Source organism: Pelophylax lessonae, assembly GCF_965119305.1.
Source record: "Pelophylax lessonae genome assembly, chromosome: 3".
Lineage (NCBI taxonomy): Eukaryota > Metazoa > Chordata > Amphibia > Anura > Ranidae > Pelophylax > Pelophylax lessonae.
Window position 1 is genome coordinate 574456946 of NC_138770.1, and position 15972 is coordinate 574472917.

A 15972-nucleotide genomic window follows, 5' to 3' on the forward strand; every position below is an offset into this window, starting at 1 on the left:
TATTGTTTCTTTATTGACCACTATGGTTATGTTAAATAGGAATTATTATCTTAACGGGAAACAAAATCAACATTTTCCAATAAAGAAATCAATTTTTTGTGAATTCTCTGACATCACCATATGGGTTCCTTTAATTGCAGTAAAAACTGCAGGTAAAAAGGTCATGGCTTTTTAAGTGCACTTATAGGGGTCGATTTACTAAACACAAAAAGACTGTGCACTTTGAAAAGTGCAGTTGCACTCTGCAAGTGCACTAGCTTCAGAGCTTAGTAAATGAGCAGAAGCACTGTTGATTTCCATCATCCAATCATGTGTAAGCAAAAATGCTGTTTTTTTTTTTCTTGCACGTGATTGGATACTCTTTGCAAAGTGAAACCTTACCTCATTTACTAAGCCCTGGAGCAACTGCACTTTGCAACGTGCACAGTCTATTTACCTTTAGTAAATCAACCTCTCAGAGTCAAGGTATACTAATTGTAGAATCATAGATCTAAACTGAACTTTTAAATAAAGTGGTTCAGTTCTTGTATGCAGTTACCATGTGGTACTGAACTGTGATAAACCACGTAGGTGAGAACAAGTCCCAACAATCTAAATAGCAGGGTATCTACATCTGAAACTTTTCAGAATTTGGAAGCATGAGATCTACCTCTTTACAAATACCTAATATGCAATCTACTTGTTACGACACCCCAAAGTATGAAAGGGGTTACAGTCGTCTAGGATAATCCACTCCCAAACACCCGGACAGCTATCGACCACTCCAATCCGCCATACATGAAGCACATCAATAATTCCCCCCCAAGTACGAGACAAGGCTCTGTAGTGAGGTTTGATCAAGAGTAACTCTCTTCTCTTTTATTGCAAGAAACACACACTTATATATACTTTGAGAATACCACATGAACAATGACTGTGTAATTACAGCCAGGTGAGCTCATTAACATGCTTATCAATAGTCTCAGACTCTATTAACATACTGTCCTATTTTAGACAAAAGCACTGAGTTAATCAGTAGACATTCTTTAGGAGGGGGCTGCTGGAAGCAATCCCCCCCTCAATCTGTAGCTAATACCCATTGAATTTGCAGACATAGTGACAACCTGTAAGTCAATCGGCCGCTGAGGGATGGAGACTGCGCTCCCAATTCCCTGGATATCACTCTGTCAATGGGGAGAGGGGGTAACAAGCTCCTCTCCCAAATATACTTCCAGCCCCTGGGGAGGGAGACCGACTGTCTCTGCTCCCAATACAGTGTCCTGTTGCTGAGGAAAGGAGACTGGGCTCTCTGTTTCCTGCAGGACACTCTGCTGCTGTGGGATGGAGACTGAGCTCCCAATTCCCAACAAATCAATCTGCTGCTGGGCGACAGGACTGACTGTCTCTGCCCCCTGTAACTCAGCCTGCCGCTGGAGAATGGAGACTGGGCTCCCAATTCCCAATAAATCAGGCTGCAGCTGGGGAATGGAGACTGGGTTCTCCTCTTCCCTTAACTGTACCTGCCGCTGGAGTTCCTCCCAACGTGCCAGCTGGCCCTCTCTCTCTGCCCTGTCTAGCAGAGTCCCGAACACTAAGTTCTTTGCGAACCGCTTGGATCTCTCCAGTGGATTGGGTCCGAAGAAGCTCATCCGTAACCACATCATACGGTCATATTCTTTCAGAGAATATCTGTACTCCACTGCTGGTTCCATGCTGGTGCTGTCAGGGTCGCTGTACTGGGACATGCGTTGCCCTCAATTGTAAAATCCAGAGCAATGGTGTCCCCTGTAGCTGTCCTTCTGGCTGTAGGATCGATCCCACCGCTGCCACCAATTGTTACGACACCCCAAAGTATGAAAGGGGTTACAGTCGTCTAGGATAATCCACTCCCAAACACCCGGACAGCTATCGACCACTCCAATCCGCATACATGAAGCACATCAATAATTCCCCCCCAAGTACGAGACAAGGCTCTGTAGTGAGGTTTGATCAAGAGTAACTCTCTTCTCTTTTATTGCAAGAAACACACACTTATATATACTTTGAGAATACCACATGAACAATGACTGTGTAATTACAGCCAGGTGAGCTCATTAACATGCTTATCAATAGTCTCAGACTCTATTAACATACTGTCCTATTTTAGACAAAAGCACTGAGTTAATCAGTAGACATTCTTTAGGAGGGGGCTGCTGGAAGCAATCCCCCCCTCAATCTGCAGCTAATACCCATTGAATTTGCAGACATAGTGACAACCTCTTTAAAGTAATTTGGAGCGTAGCAGCTAAAACATAGGGGAACAAAGTCTTTTAAAGCCTGGTCCATAGTCCAAAGGCAGCAGGCGGGCAACCAGGCTCCTCCAATGCAATGGGGCAAGATTGGTCTCGTCACACTACTAAAATCAGTAAACATAATAACTGTCAACAAGACATTATTCTCATAATTCTGAGCACTTACAATTCCAACATGAGGCTTTATTCCCTGTCTATATTTACTATGTTACAGTTAAGATACCATTAACATGATTGTTGTTTTATTTAGATACTGAATGTTTCTGCAGCAGATGCTGACACAGGAGACAATGCTCTTATTATGTATTTATTCAACAAAGTGTCTTCGTTATTTCACATTGGAGAAACCTCTGGAAATCTGTCCATCTTGCACCCATTGGACTTTGAGACCAGCCCACAACATGTGATGACAGTGATTGCTTACAGCCCAAGAAATCCTCAATACCGGAGCACTGCAACAGTTATTGGTATCAGTATCTTTGTTTGATTGAAAGGGGTATTTAAATTGTTCTGAAGTATACTGTATGGTGCTGTGTGATAGAATTGCTGCTTTCATCTCTGGAGATGTGAGCTGGAGGTTGAGCGTCCAGTGGACATGTCAGAAATCACAGGATATCACAGGCGACAGTGCCAGGCATAGTCCCCAATGGGCCATGAGCAACATATGTTTTTGGAGGCTCATTCAACTACTGCCCAAATATAAAAACTTGTTTTATGTGTATGGTTAAATGGATGCAGATAAAGAACAGCCTTTTCTAAACACTGAACTCTTTCATGGTTTCAGATGGCAAAAACTTCTTTATATCTCAGTCCATGTCAAGCAGGGACTGAAGGGAGTGTTGGTTGCTACATGACAACACTTGAATACTACAAATTAGGATCAATGTTAGGAGTTTACCTGGACAGCCGCACATCCTAAGAACCGCCTTTATTGTCCAATTCCATGAGACAGCAAACAGGTACAGTGAAGAGGGAGTGGTACAAGAATTAATGAGTTTCACGCTTTACCAGCACGAATATAGCCATAGCCAATCATTGGCTATGATTAAGCAATGTTGAACCATGAACCTTGACCAGCATTCTCTTCACTGTGCCTGTTTGCTGTCTAATGGAATAACGGAATAAAGGCGGTTCTTAGGATGTGTAGCTGTCCAAGTATTTTCTTTATCTCTTCAGTTGCAAGATGAACTGAAATCTGCATTTAATCAGAATTTCTGTGTGGTCCTACCAGCAGCAGTGATTTTTTTTCTCTCTCTACCCCAGGAGCATGTTTAGGTCATAATCAAGATTGCCTCTTTCTTCTCGCCTTTCTTACGAGTAGAAATTTACCTGGAAAAAAGGGCATATATTATGGCACAAATAGCCGAAAACAGCTTGAGATGGGAGGATAGTGGGCCCCTCAAGAGTCCAACATATACACAGAGTCAGTCATTAAGAATGGCTTGCCGCACACAGTAAGGGTGAATCCTCCAAAATAAATTGTAAAAAAGCAGAGTAAAGAGGACGTGACCATCTAAGTATGGATAATTTATTGCACCAAAGGTTAAAAAGTAAAATACACTTGCATGTAATGATGTAGATAAAAGCACATCCAAAGCATCACCAGGAGGACCTGGAGGAGTATGCAGAGTGATGCATGGGAGCGGCTGGGGTGACCACAGGGAAATGGCGATCACTGTGTGGTAGACTGCAGAGCCAGTGTGAAACACACAGCAGGTTCTGTTCCTAGTAACGTCAGGCAGAAGGGGCGTGGTAGTGTGTTTCAGGACCATATATGCCCATTTCTCAAGCTGGGATAGTTGAAAATGGAACGTGAACTTATATACAAGGAAAAATAACACATGCGATGAATGGGGATACAAAGGATGACATGGGGCTTAGCTAAAAACCAAAGCGCGCTAAATCACAATAAACTGCCACTGTAATACAGATTAATAATAGATAAAACTAAACAATAAAAATTATTTTAAAAAATCATATATAAAAAATGTAAAATAAAAAATTTAACCTAAGAAAAAACAAAAATGACAACCTCCATCTTTTGCATTGGAACATGCATATCAAATGGCCAAACATATTACCTGGACAATGGCTTTTTTAAATTTATTTTTTTAAGCTTACTGGGAGCCTTTTGAGTTCTAATGTTACAGTCCTGGTGATACATTAACTTAGATTTAGCAGGAACCATCGGTCCCAAGTGTGGGTCTTGTAACAAAACTGATTTTTTTTATCATATTTATTGTTGATTTTTAATTTCTACTATTTCTAACAAACCTGGCTTCAGAAAGGGGCATATACGGCCCTGAAACACGTTATTATGCCTCTTCTGTCTTGCGTTACCTCCAATCCTGAACTGGACTCACTATGTATCCCACACTGTGCGTTCCACGCTGGCTCTGCAGTCTACCACACAGTGACCTCCACTTCCCGGCACTACTCTATAAATACCACAGCCAATCCCAGGCGTCACTCTGCACAATCTGACCACTTCAATGGCATACTCTGCACATTCCCTTGTATCCTCTCGGTGATGCTTTTGATGTGCTTTTATTAATAGTATTACAAGTAAGTGTACATAACTTTTAAACCCTTTGAGCAATAAATAGTCTACACCTAGATGGTCGTACCCTCTCTCCTCTGCTTTTTCGCAGAAGGTTTTCTTGACTGTAGAAAGAAGTCCCACTCAATCTACAGCTAATATAGGCCAATGAGTCACACTGGGTCCTTGCACAGCTTCACAGCTTCACTGTAGTACTATATCTACATCATACACCAGAGAATAATAATATTGTATCGTATGGGTTAGATGATTGTTGCATTTTGCTCTGTCCTATTGATGTGTGTTTTCTGCAGTATCTTATTCTGCTTTATATATTACTTTATTTATTTGTTCTATATTTGTCCCCAAGTACATGTGGAAGATGTGAATGAACAGGGACCTAGAGTGGATAATATAGTGTACCATGCAGTCATATGGGACAATGCTTACACCACAGGAAGTGTTTTTCTTGACATTAATGCAACACATGGAAATAAATCTGTGGATGAAGGAATCCATTATTCAATATCAGGTACATAAGATAATCAATTATACGTAACAGTATATTTAAATAGCCGGTGCAAGGGATTTCTCTCACTACACAATGAAATATCATGATATACATATTGTAAGGGATTAGCTCGGTGGCGGGTGTGGATGACCCCTTGGGGGGTGCATTTTCACAGAGAGATAGCCGATAAGTGCTTGCAAACAACAGTTTGGTTTATTAATGCAATTTTCTTCACCAGACTGCAAGCGTCAAAAACAGCAAAATAAAATAAAACACCAAAATAAATCCTTGCCTCTGTGGGCGGCTACCTTCTCACACTGGAACCTACCTAAGAGTCTGTCCCCAACCTACTGTTGGGCAGACTTTCTTATCCTACAGCGGATACTCAACAGTCCATGTTTTATCTTCCCACAACAAATGTCCATTGAATACGTCCCTTTACTCTTCACAATGAGAATGCCCCTTTGCTTGTCTCTTCACATGGCAAACATTCATTTATTTCTTCCACATAGAAATAGTTCGTTTTCTCACCTTGAGAAGTCTTCACAACTGGTTAATTTCCCCTTCACACAGGAAATGTCCATTGGTTTCTTTTCACCTAGAAACGATCCAAGACCTCACTTCAAGTAGTCTTCACACTTGTTACCCTCCTCAGCTTCACATCGCTTTAGGAGGTCTTCCCCATGCTCACACAGCTTTCAGGGGGCACACGTCTGTCTGTCCTCCTCTCCCAGCCCACACGGCGACAGGAGGCAGCAATCCTTAGACTTCCTTTGGACAAATTATAGAGGCCTTCATTTCCTCATTCTGAACAGCTGAAGTCTGTTCAACGTCCTGCTGGCTAGCTCTGCAGCCGACACCCTATAGTAATTGGTGAACTCTCTAAATCAGGTGGAAATGCATCTCCTGTCTGTGACTACATTCACAGATTTACCTGACTTCCTGTCACAATATTATATTCCACACTTCAAAAAACATTTCCAAATTCATTATTTTTTAACTCCCATTTGGGCTGTTAATATTTATCCTTACACATGATTGGATATTCTTTGCAAATTTAAGCTTTACCTTGTTTGATAAGCTCTGGAGCAACTGTACTTTGCAAAGTACAGTTGTACTGTGCAACAGTGCAAGTGCAGTTGCTCCAGAGCTTAGTAAATGAGGTAAAGCTTCAATTTACAAAGGATATCCAGTCATGTGCATGGAAAATATTAAAAACCGCATTTTTGCTTCCAAATAATTGGATGATGGAAGTCAGCAGAGCTTCTTCTTATATATTAAGCTGTGGAGCAACTGCTCTTGCAGAGTGCAACTGCACTTTGCAAAGTACACATTCTATTTGTCGTTAGTAAATCAGCCTCTTTGTGTCTTTGTTGGAGAGATTTTTCTCACTTTATTCTTGGTAAACACAGAGGAAGTGAGGGAAACCTTCCTAATGGGTAAAGAAACAGATATGAAAACCTATCAGAGTTTCTAACCCTTTCTGACTTCCAGTGGGTATGGATAACAAGTATACGTTGAATGCAGAGTTCAATGTAAATTTAGCTTACAGTGGTTGTAAACCCCATTCATGAAATTTGAACTAAGTACATATATCTAGTGTTTACTTATCTCTCTCCAAAGCTCTAAGTGTCATTTCTCTTTGGTGCTTCGTTCGTTTGTTATCAGCATTAGTCACTTCTCAAAAGTTCTCCGACTCATGAGATAACATAAGCTCACAATTTGTGTCTGGGAGGGAGCTTAGAGGGAGATAAGCAGGGATCTTGTCTATTCAGAATACAGCTCTGCATGTTCCTTTGTTCTTCTGCCTATGTGGAGGGGGGGTGTGTCCCTTTCCTCCAATCCGCTCCCACACAGTGTAAGTCCACTCTCCTCACCCATCCCATTGTACTGCTGAAAGATGAAGAAAGATTTTTAACATGATCTGCACTTTTCAAAGGGTGTAGAAAAGGAAAGACAGCAGATATACAAGTAAAATGTATGTAGGAAGATGTATTTAATCTCTATGTATTATGAGGTTATTCACTTCACTGGGTATATGCCAGGGTTTACAACCACTTTAAATGAATCTGACATATTACTGTTGACAGAGTAAATATCTCTTGTGAATAATTAATGGGTATCTTTTCCCAGGTGACAGCAGTGAAGGCCTGTTTGCGATATCCAATGCTACTGGGCATATCTTTGCAATAAAAGACCTTCCTCCTCACCACTACCCTCAACACTATGCTTTCACAGTGAACTGCTGTGATAACGGAATCCCACCACTCTCCACATCCGTCACGGTCTGTGATCTTAATTTCTCTACTCTTGTATTTGTCATTAAGTTTCATAACACTGGCCATAAGTTGTCTCACATCTTTTAATTCATAGGTGTTTGTGGCATTATCACCCATCAATATCAGCTACCCAGTATTCTCATCTGATTATTATTGCCCTGAAGCACTGAATGACTGGACAGCACCAGATACTATCTTAACACAGATCAGAGCTTTTTATTTACCTGCCACCTTGGTATACAGCTTCACTACTGAAAGGGATAAAGGTAGTCCTAATCAACATTGAATATGATTAGTAATAAATACATCAATACATAAAACACATTTTATTTTTTGTAATTTTTGTGATTAGTGTGTGAAGAATATGAATTTACAAGTTCCCATACCAGGGCTTTTTTTCAGGGGGAACGTGGGGGAACACTGTTCTGACACCTCCAGCACTGAATGTATGTAATGGCAAGGGGTGCTGGAGGGTCTATGATGCTGGCTGCTGGGGGATCTATTGTAACTGATAAGGATCTATTTTTGCAGGGGGGTCTATTGTTGCTAAGGATCTTCTTATGTTGCTGAGGGGTCAATTGTTGCGGGCAAGGATCTACTGTTGAGGGAGAGGCTATTGTGCTTGCTGTCATTGTTGATCTGTCATTGCTGCTGGCGGTATATTGTTGCTGGGGTGGATCTTTTGTTGCTGAGATGGTATTTTGTAACAGGGGGACTATTGTTGCTGGGGGATATAATGTTATGTGAGGAATCTATTTTTGTTGGGGGGATCTCAATTTGTTGGGGGGATATATTGTTGCTGGGATTGGGGTTTTGTGTTGCTAGGGGGATATATTGTTTCAGGGGTGTGGTCTATTATTTCTGAAGGAAGATGCTTTGTTGCTTGGTGGATCTGTTATTGCTGGGGGGATCTAGTGTGCCTGAGATGGGTTTCTATTGTTGCTGGGGTTGGGTCTATTGTCACTGGCTTCAGGGGATCTATTTTACTGCTTATTTTCTTATCGTTACCAAATTGCATACAGATGACTTAACACCACAAAATAATACTTGGTTCTGTATTCTCTAAAAAGGGTGGTAGTGGGAGGTGGGTAGTGGGTGTAACCAAGAGACATGGAAGTGGGTAGGGGGCAGAGACAGGGGGTGGCTTAAAAGGGGAATGTTCCTGCACCTAATCTCTGAGAAAAAAAGCCCTGCCCGTGTCTGTTTAAAGCTGAGATTTGATCTGCTTATATGTTGCCTACCCTGGTTTCTCCCTTCCCCATCATTAACATGCTAATGACATTTTTGAATAAAACCTTTTCATTTTAATTGCATACCTTATTTTAGACCAAGTGATGTCATCGTGAGGTCTCTGCTTCTGTATGCAGTGCAGGCACATTATTATTGGTGGGAGGGAAGGGCAGGGTGCTGTACATAGCTTTCTGATAACATCATAGCACTCTTTACAAGTACTCTTCTCAAGAGCTCTCAGCTGTAATGCAAACAGTGGGCTCTTGGGAAGAGATATGCAAATTCAAAATGCCTTGATGGGACAGTGTCATTCTAGAGTGGACATTGCTAGCCAAGTTGCAAAAGCATGCAATTTGCCCTAAGTAATGCCCACATGTGATACTGAGTCTCCATTATTGAAGGAACTAAAATCCAATAAATTGAAGAGGTGGGCCACTGAAAGTAAGGCTTGGGAGAAAAGGACTAGTGATGCTGCTCAGGAAATGATACAGGCTCAGTAACAGAGTTTACAATTCACACTGAGAGAAGGTCACAGTGTACATATAAATCAGAGTAAGCAATTTTGGTATGGGAGAGGAGTCTGTACAACTGTGCAAAACTGAAGGTAAGGCTCAAGATCAGCTTTAATCATTAAACACTTATACATAAAAGCAGGGGAATTTCCATTTGGGGTTGTAGAGCAGCTTTGCTAGAGGGGCAACATTAAACCTAAATTTACTGTAGCACCCTCCTAGGTAGGTGCTAGAGGAAGCGTATAGTTTTGGCTCTGTCTGCCTATCAGAGGAGCAGCAGGTAAATTCTACTGTATATTGCTCTGTGCTTAACAGGGAGCAGGATCTGTGAGTTAGGTCTGCTCAATGTGCTCAATGTGTGATTCATCTGGTCTGGGGGAGTGTCCCCACTGGTCCAATGGGGAGGCACATTCTACAGTGGAGGAAACCTGACCAATGAGTACACAGGCTATGATACAGCCCCAGTGATTGGCACAGACTGCTGTGTCGGTGCATTGTGGGATGTGGTATAAAAGACAGGAGCACATGTGCTCAGGGTCTTTGTCTGGTGAGCAGAGTCCCAGAAGGAGGGTGGCGGCTGCCTCCTCTTCTGCAGTAGTTGGTGTATGGTCACAGGCAGTCAGCCTCGTGAGCCAGAAGGCAGGAGTTGAACTCAGAAGTCCAGGAGAGTTGACTAATAGGAGTTGAAACACTGGAGAACCTGGAAAACAGTATCGTGAGTACAGGGGATAGTGTCAGCTGGTGGAGTGAAAAGGGGGTGCAAGCCGAGTACTCTGAAGATAAGTGCTAAGTAAGCTGTCTATTCAGGAAGTTTACCTCAGATTCATCTAGTGGCAAGGTGAAACTGCGGCCTTGTCGCACCTTCAGATAAAAGTCCTCAGCATTTTGAATAATTCAAGTTCTGGATTATTCCACTCATCCCTTCTCCCATGCCCATATAAAATAAAACAACAAAAAACACAAATCCCTAGACTGTTAATTGACTGTGCTAGAAAGTAAAGTGTTACGTTTCTGCATGCAGTTGCTAACGGTAACCCAGGGGGACCCAAAAGGTGAAAAATTCAGCAGTTCTCAAGGGAGCAGTGCTACATTACAAACAGTGATCATTTTATTTTCCTTATCCTATTTACCTCCTCTAGCTAGCTCAGGACAATTCAGTAAGAGAACTGTGGGAGGGATAAGGAGTGGGGATGCTAAGAGGAGTCACAAACCTCTTTAAAGTCCAGTCCTTTCTCATGTTTGCAATCTGTTCTGTCAAAAATGAATTCTACATAGGAAGAAGATTTCAAACTAGTTAGATGATAGGGAGTCATCGCTCAGTTGTGCCTAGTTCAAAAGATATCTAAGGCCACTGGCTGATCGAGAAAAATGAACAGATTCCCTCATCCAAACAAGAAGACGGATAGAGAAATCCTGCCTGATTTTCCACTGTATTCTGACAGCAAGGACTCTTCCACTGTCAGAAGACACTGATCAGCACTGCAGCCAATTGGCTGTGACTGAATGAAATTTTCCAACATTCCTGTTTGACAGAAGTCGGCAAAACTGGCCAAATTTCGATAAGTTAATAAAAGATGGCCTCTTTAAAAATCCGCAGAGGGCCTTCAATGTGATTTGTCCCATTAGGGAATAATTACTAATAAAAGCAAAGAACGATTTTTATTCCATTTGCCCTTACTACTACAAATTTCAACTAATTCTTTCAAAGTGCCAAATAACACTGTCCTTATCTCCTTAAATGGCCATGTATGTTATGCTAAATATAATATTCATGCTAGTAAATGCAAGTACTGTTGAATATCTGCCAGTGCCAATTTATGCTTTTAGTGCTGCATTCACACTTGAGCTTAGCATCATAGGTTGTTTTGCAGGCTTTTTTTGAGCGTTTGTACAGGAATTTTTGTTTATTTTTGCAGGCATCTGAGGCTTGAGCTTTGTTTTTTTTATTATTATTTTAACCAATGGAAAGATAGTTACTAGTATATAAAAGGGCGTGATAAAGATTCATTTTTGAAGCGCTCCCATGGAAGTCTATTGGGGACAAAAATCCTGGAGGTTTGAAGCTTGTAGTTCAAGAAAAGCTAAAGAACATTTTTAGGTTACAAACTTCAAAGGATAATACACACAGGTGTGAACAGGCACAAATGAAAATGTGTAGCACCCCCCGTCGCTTGATCATTTTGGGTTCTCTGTTCTGTGCCTCGACTCCAAGAACAACTTCAGCCCCTCTGGTACACCTGGTTGAATAAAATCACTGTAAGCACAATTTGCAACACAAGTGAGAAAGACCTTTCACCTGGCTGTGGGATATGCCAACACACACACACACACACACACACACACACCTGTTTAGTGGTAAATATGCTTAATCTATTAATACGAATTAGCAAAAGGAACAGTTAAACCAAATTTAACACACAGCAGGCAAGTTAGCAATAAAAAACGCATATAAACTTTAAATGCAACAAGGGTACCTAAAAGATCTACACTAGGTTTTGAGTGCACTCAAACTAATAGACAGAGGTATGGTACCCCTTTAACTAGCAAACGGCCAAGGTTCCGGGATAGAAAAGGTTAGGGGCAGTCTTCAGTCCTTCACCAGCTTAACCGTTGGAACTTGTTACGGCCATCAGTAAAGCCTGCACGTTGTATTAAGTCTATAGGATAGCAGGTCAGGTGGTTCCGAATAGCTTAGTCTATAGCAGTGATAACAAATGAGCGCAAGGCCCTTTCTCCAGACCCAGCGACACAGAAGTAGTCCCTCTGATTGGCATACGCTCGCTTGGGTTACCTAAGGCGACTCTGGCAGACAGTACGGCAAAGGCAGTGTCCCGGCAGTGGGTCTGCCTCTCCTCGTTCAGGTGCAAACTCTGGCACAGCAAAGGGGCTTCAGTGGCTTGGTCCCATTCACCGATGCCATTCCCTCAGCCACACTTCAGCTTCCTTTCTCTTTGTAGCACTCTACTACCTCTGGTGGCGCAGGGCATCGCGACTCCCTCTCTCCTTGGGACCCCAGGTCACACACTGCAGCGTTGTTCTCCCTCTCCTCTCCTTTAGACCACAGCCTCCTTCTCCCTCACACACACTCTACCTAAGCAGCCTGTCTATCTCCAGGGATGGTGCTGAGCTGTGTGGTTGTCCCTCACGTACACATTCCTCCAGCACAGTCCTCTCACCACACAGTCCTCCACACCCCTGGGTAGCACTTCCTGAACTTTTCACTTCCCAGTGTCATCTCCATGTTCAGGAAGGAAAGGTCAGCCTCTCCCTGTCACCATCTTGTGGCCAAAAGGAGAAATTGCATAACAAATAGTCTTACATTATAATCTATGGGTGTCCTGTATGTCTCGCTGAGACGCTGACAGCATGCCTGTTACAAACGTTTTGGCGCTTCAAGCTACAAAGTTCTCAGTTGTGAATGGGGCCTTAGGCTCTGATGCATTTTATGATTTTTGTTTACTTTTCGTAGATTACTTTATCATGGATCCATTGACAGGAATAATACGGACTAAAAAAGCAGTGGTAATGAAAGATTTCCCAAGAAATGTAACAGTGAAAGCAACAGATTCAAAAAGGTTCTGGATATTCAGCGAAGCCATTGTTCATGTTGATGTCATCCATAGAAACCAATGGGCTCCTGTTTTCCCAAGCTCTCTGGTGGAAGTAAAAGTGAAAGAGGTAAGGTGTCTATTTATTATAGCGCAGGAAAAGGGTTAAAAATATGCAGCACTCAGATTATAACTTACAATATGTGCAACAACTTTCAGAGAAGGCTGAAGTGATGCTTGAAAGAAGACTGCTGTCCCTTCAGGTTGGACTAAGACAACCAGCCAGACCAGTGTAAAGAGGCTGGAAAGTGTGCAAGGTATAGCCCTCCATTGCACAGTTTTGTAAATTGCCCAGCACACTGCCATATCATTACAACAACCCAATACAGACACAGGGAGAAACTAAGAACAGCACACACACCTACTTATAGCGAATGCAGAGGCACTAAAGATGTTTCCCTTCTGGGGGGAAATTCATTTAAGCGCAAACTGACCTCTGTGTTTCTGTGGAGTCAGAGGATTTGTTGAGCAACCTAACATGGCAATTCCATGAAGATGAAGGTGCGCTGTTGTGGTGGAGGATTTACAGATATTGATACAGCATTGCACATAGTCAAAGTTAAAATCTGAGCAATCCAAATTTTTTGAACATTGTTTTATTTGGACTGTTTGTCGTCTTTTCTTAATTATAGCCGATTTTTTATTTTATGAAGATAGTGTGCACTTTTATTTTTATACTGCCCAATAGTAATTATTCCACATTGAAAAGAAAGTTGTTATGAGAGCACTATGTGGGTGGCCACTGTTAACTTAAATCCAGGGCCGGCCCTACCATGGGTCCCGCTGAGTCCATTGGACCCAGACGACACTTTGAGGGGGGCAACAAATTGAAGCCCAAGATTTTTTTTTCAGCAGTTTTTTGTGTCATCAGTTTGCGGCGTGTTACGGACGTTTTTTCCCTCATCTTATACTGCCGCCTGTAGTGCAAACTGATAAATATGAAGAGGCGGAGCATCTCCTCCTGGGAACATCCCTCGCGTGATCGTGGTGTGACATCAGACATCAGTGCACTCCATCTCATGCAGGGCAGGCTGGATCTTCTAGGGTGGTGCTCGCAGCAAACACAGTAGTGACAGGAGGACTGAGGACAGAGTGGGTGTTTGGTGGACCCATCTGGTGGTGAGTTATGGAAGAAGATAACAGCATATATAATATTTTCTAAATTTTATAATTATATAAACTAATAGATGTGGGGGCCTTTTGGTGGGCATAATTTTTTTTTATTTTTGGGGGGTGGGGGGGGCAGCATTTATTCTTAGACCCAGGCAGCTCAATGTCTTGGGCCAGCCCTGCTTAAACCTGTAGGGTAGGGGCAGATTGTAGTTTGATGGGGTGGTCATCGTGTCCTCCACGTTTCCCTCCTTGTTGGGAGCCAAACAAGTGTCACATGAGAAGCCTACCCTGGGGTGGATTCTTCTGGGCTAGGCACTTAGTACAGGATTACTGCCTTACACTAAGGGTACCTTTACTTGAACAGATGACTGAAATTTAATAAACTCTCCAGATGTTACTGTACTTCACCACAGTCACGTGTGCAATTAGGAGGGACATACAGAGCCCTTGCCCTCTCCACCTGTCCACTATATCACTGCTACCTCACTCCCAGTAATGGTATGGGGTCCCGTCTTGCTCCTAGCATGGACTCAATGCGTGTACCTCACTTTAATCTTCGACCATCCGGACCTATGTACAGGATGAGAGCCTCAGCTGTGCAGATTTGCTCCTGTGTGTAATAGGGATGGATTGCTGCAAAAGGATTGCCGACAACATTTCCCTTGCTGCAAAAGGCTTCTTCATCTCCACACACTTACATCAAGCTGTTAGAGAAACCTTCATTACCCTTGGTAACCACTTGTGACAGGACCTGGACTTGAACCTGGGACCTCTGCTGTGTCTGGTAATGCCTCTGCTTGCAGAGCCATCTGGAATGCTGGACAGTTCCCTGGACAATTCCTTGAATGATTCTGCCATGAATCTTCATTGTCTTGAACCTTGAACTCTTTGCTCCTCCCATGAACTTCCTGATTTAAGCCATGCCTCTGCATTTCCTGGTTACCAGAATATTGTGCCTTTTCCAGCCAAAATCTCGCTTTTGTCTCTCCTGCTGCCGTCTGTATCTTCACTACCATTCATTACCAACATTTGCCTTGCTCCTCGACTACACTTCTGCATAATCCCAACCTGCAACAATTCGTTACCGACCCTTGACTTGTTCCTCGACTAATCTTCTGATTGATTCCTACCTGCTATATCTGCTACTGGACCCTGGCTTGCTCACCTCCTGAGGACCGCGACCTGGTGCTAACACGCAGCAAAATCCATCTGCACCATCGGGAGCTCTGGTGAACTCCCATTAGTACTTCTCATCTGCCAGGGTGGCTTGCCTGTATTCCTATCCTGATGGTTCCTGTGTGAGCTTCCACGGCTATAGCAACTGGGCTTTGAGCCTGGCCCCTAATCATGACAGAATATTCTGGTCCAAACATGGAGGCCGCTATAGCAAGCATTGTGACTCCTCATAGGCAGCAAATTGCTAAGCTGCAAGAATTTACCAAGAAAAAGTTGCTAAGCTAGAAAGTATATTGGGAAAGGCTACAGGAGGAGATTCATACTCTGCAGAGAAAACTACTGGACCAAGGTGATACTAACACACATATGTCTCAGCCTCTACCATCTAAGTTTAATGAAGACCACCATGATTACAAAGGTTTCCTAAATCAGTGTAGTTTATATTTCCAAACGCACCCTGCTACATTTCCTTCTGACTGGAGAAGCTCTAGCTTGGGCCTCCCTATATATAGAACAAGACAGTGCCACTTAGAATAATCCTCAGACTTTTTTGACCGCAATGAATCTGGTTTTTGATAATCCCAACTGCTGTGCTACTGCTGAAGCAAAGCTGCTTTGTCTGAGGCAAAGTAAGCGTTCTGTCGTTGAGTACGCAGCAGAATTCAGATGTTGGGTTGCAGATACTACTTGAAATACCACAGCGCAAAAAAGCCAGTTCTGCCAAGGGTTTTCTG

General features: G+C 42.6%; 1 protein-coding gene across 24 annotated transcripts in view; it reads left to right on the top strand.

The window, feature by feature from the left end:
• Nucleotides 1-15972, top strand: part of LOC309549166 (protocadherin Fat 4-like) — a 292459-nt gene that overhangs the window by 76302 nt on the left and 200185 nt on the right. For all 24 annotated transcript variants that reach the window (XM_082249240.1, XM_082249258.1, XM_082249262.1 and 21 more), the window contains exons 19-23: nt 2521-2737; nt 5180-5341; nt 7454-7605; nt 7694-7865; nt 12811-13019. In XM_082249240.1, the coding sequence (XP_082105366.1) occupies nt 2521-2737; nt 5180-5341; nt 7454-7605; nt 7694-7865; nt 12811-13019 (912 nt within the window). The remainder of the gene's footprint in view (nt 1-2520; nt 2738-5179; nt 5342-7453; nt 7606-7693; nt 7866-12810; nt 13020-15972) is intronic.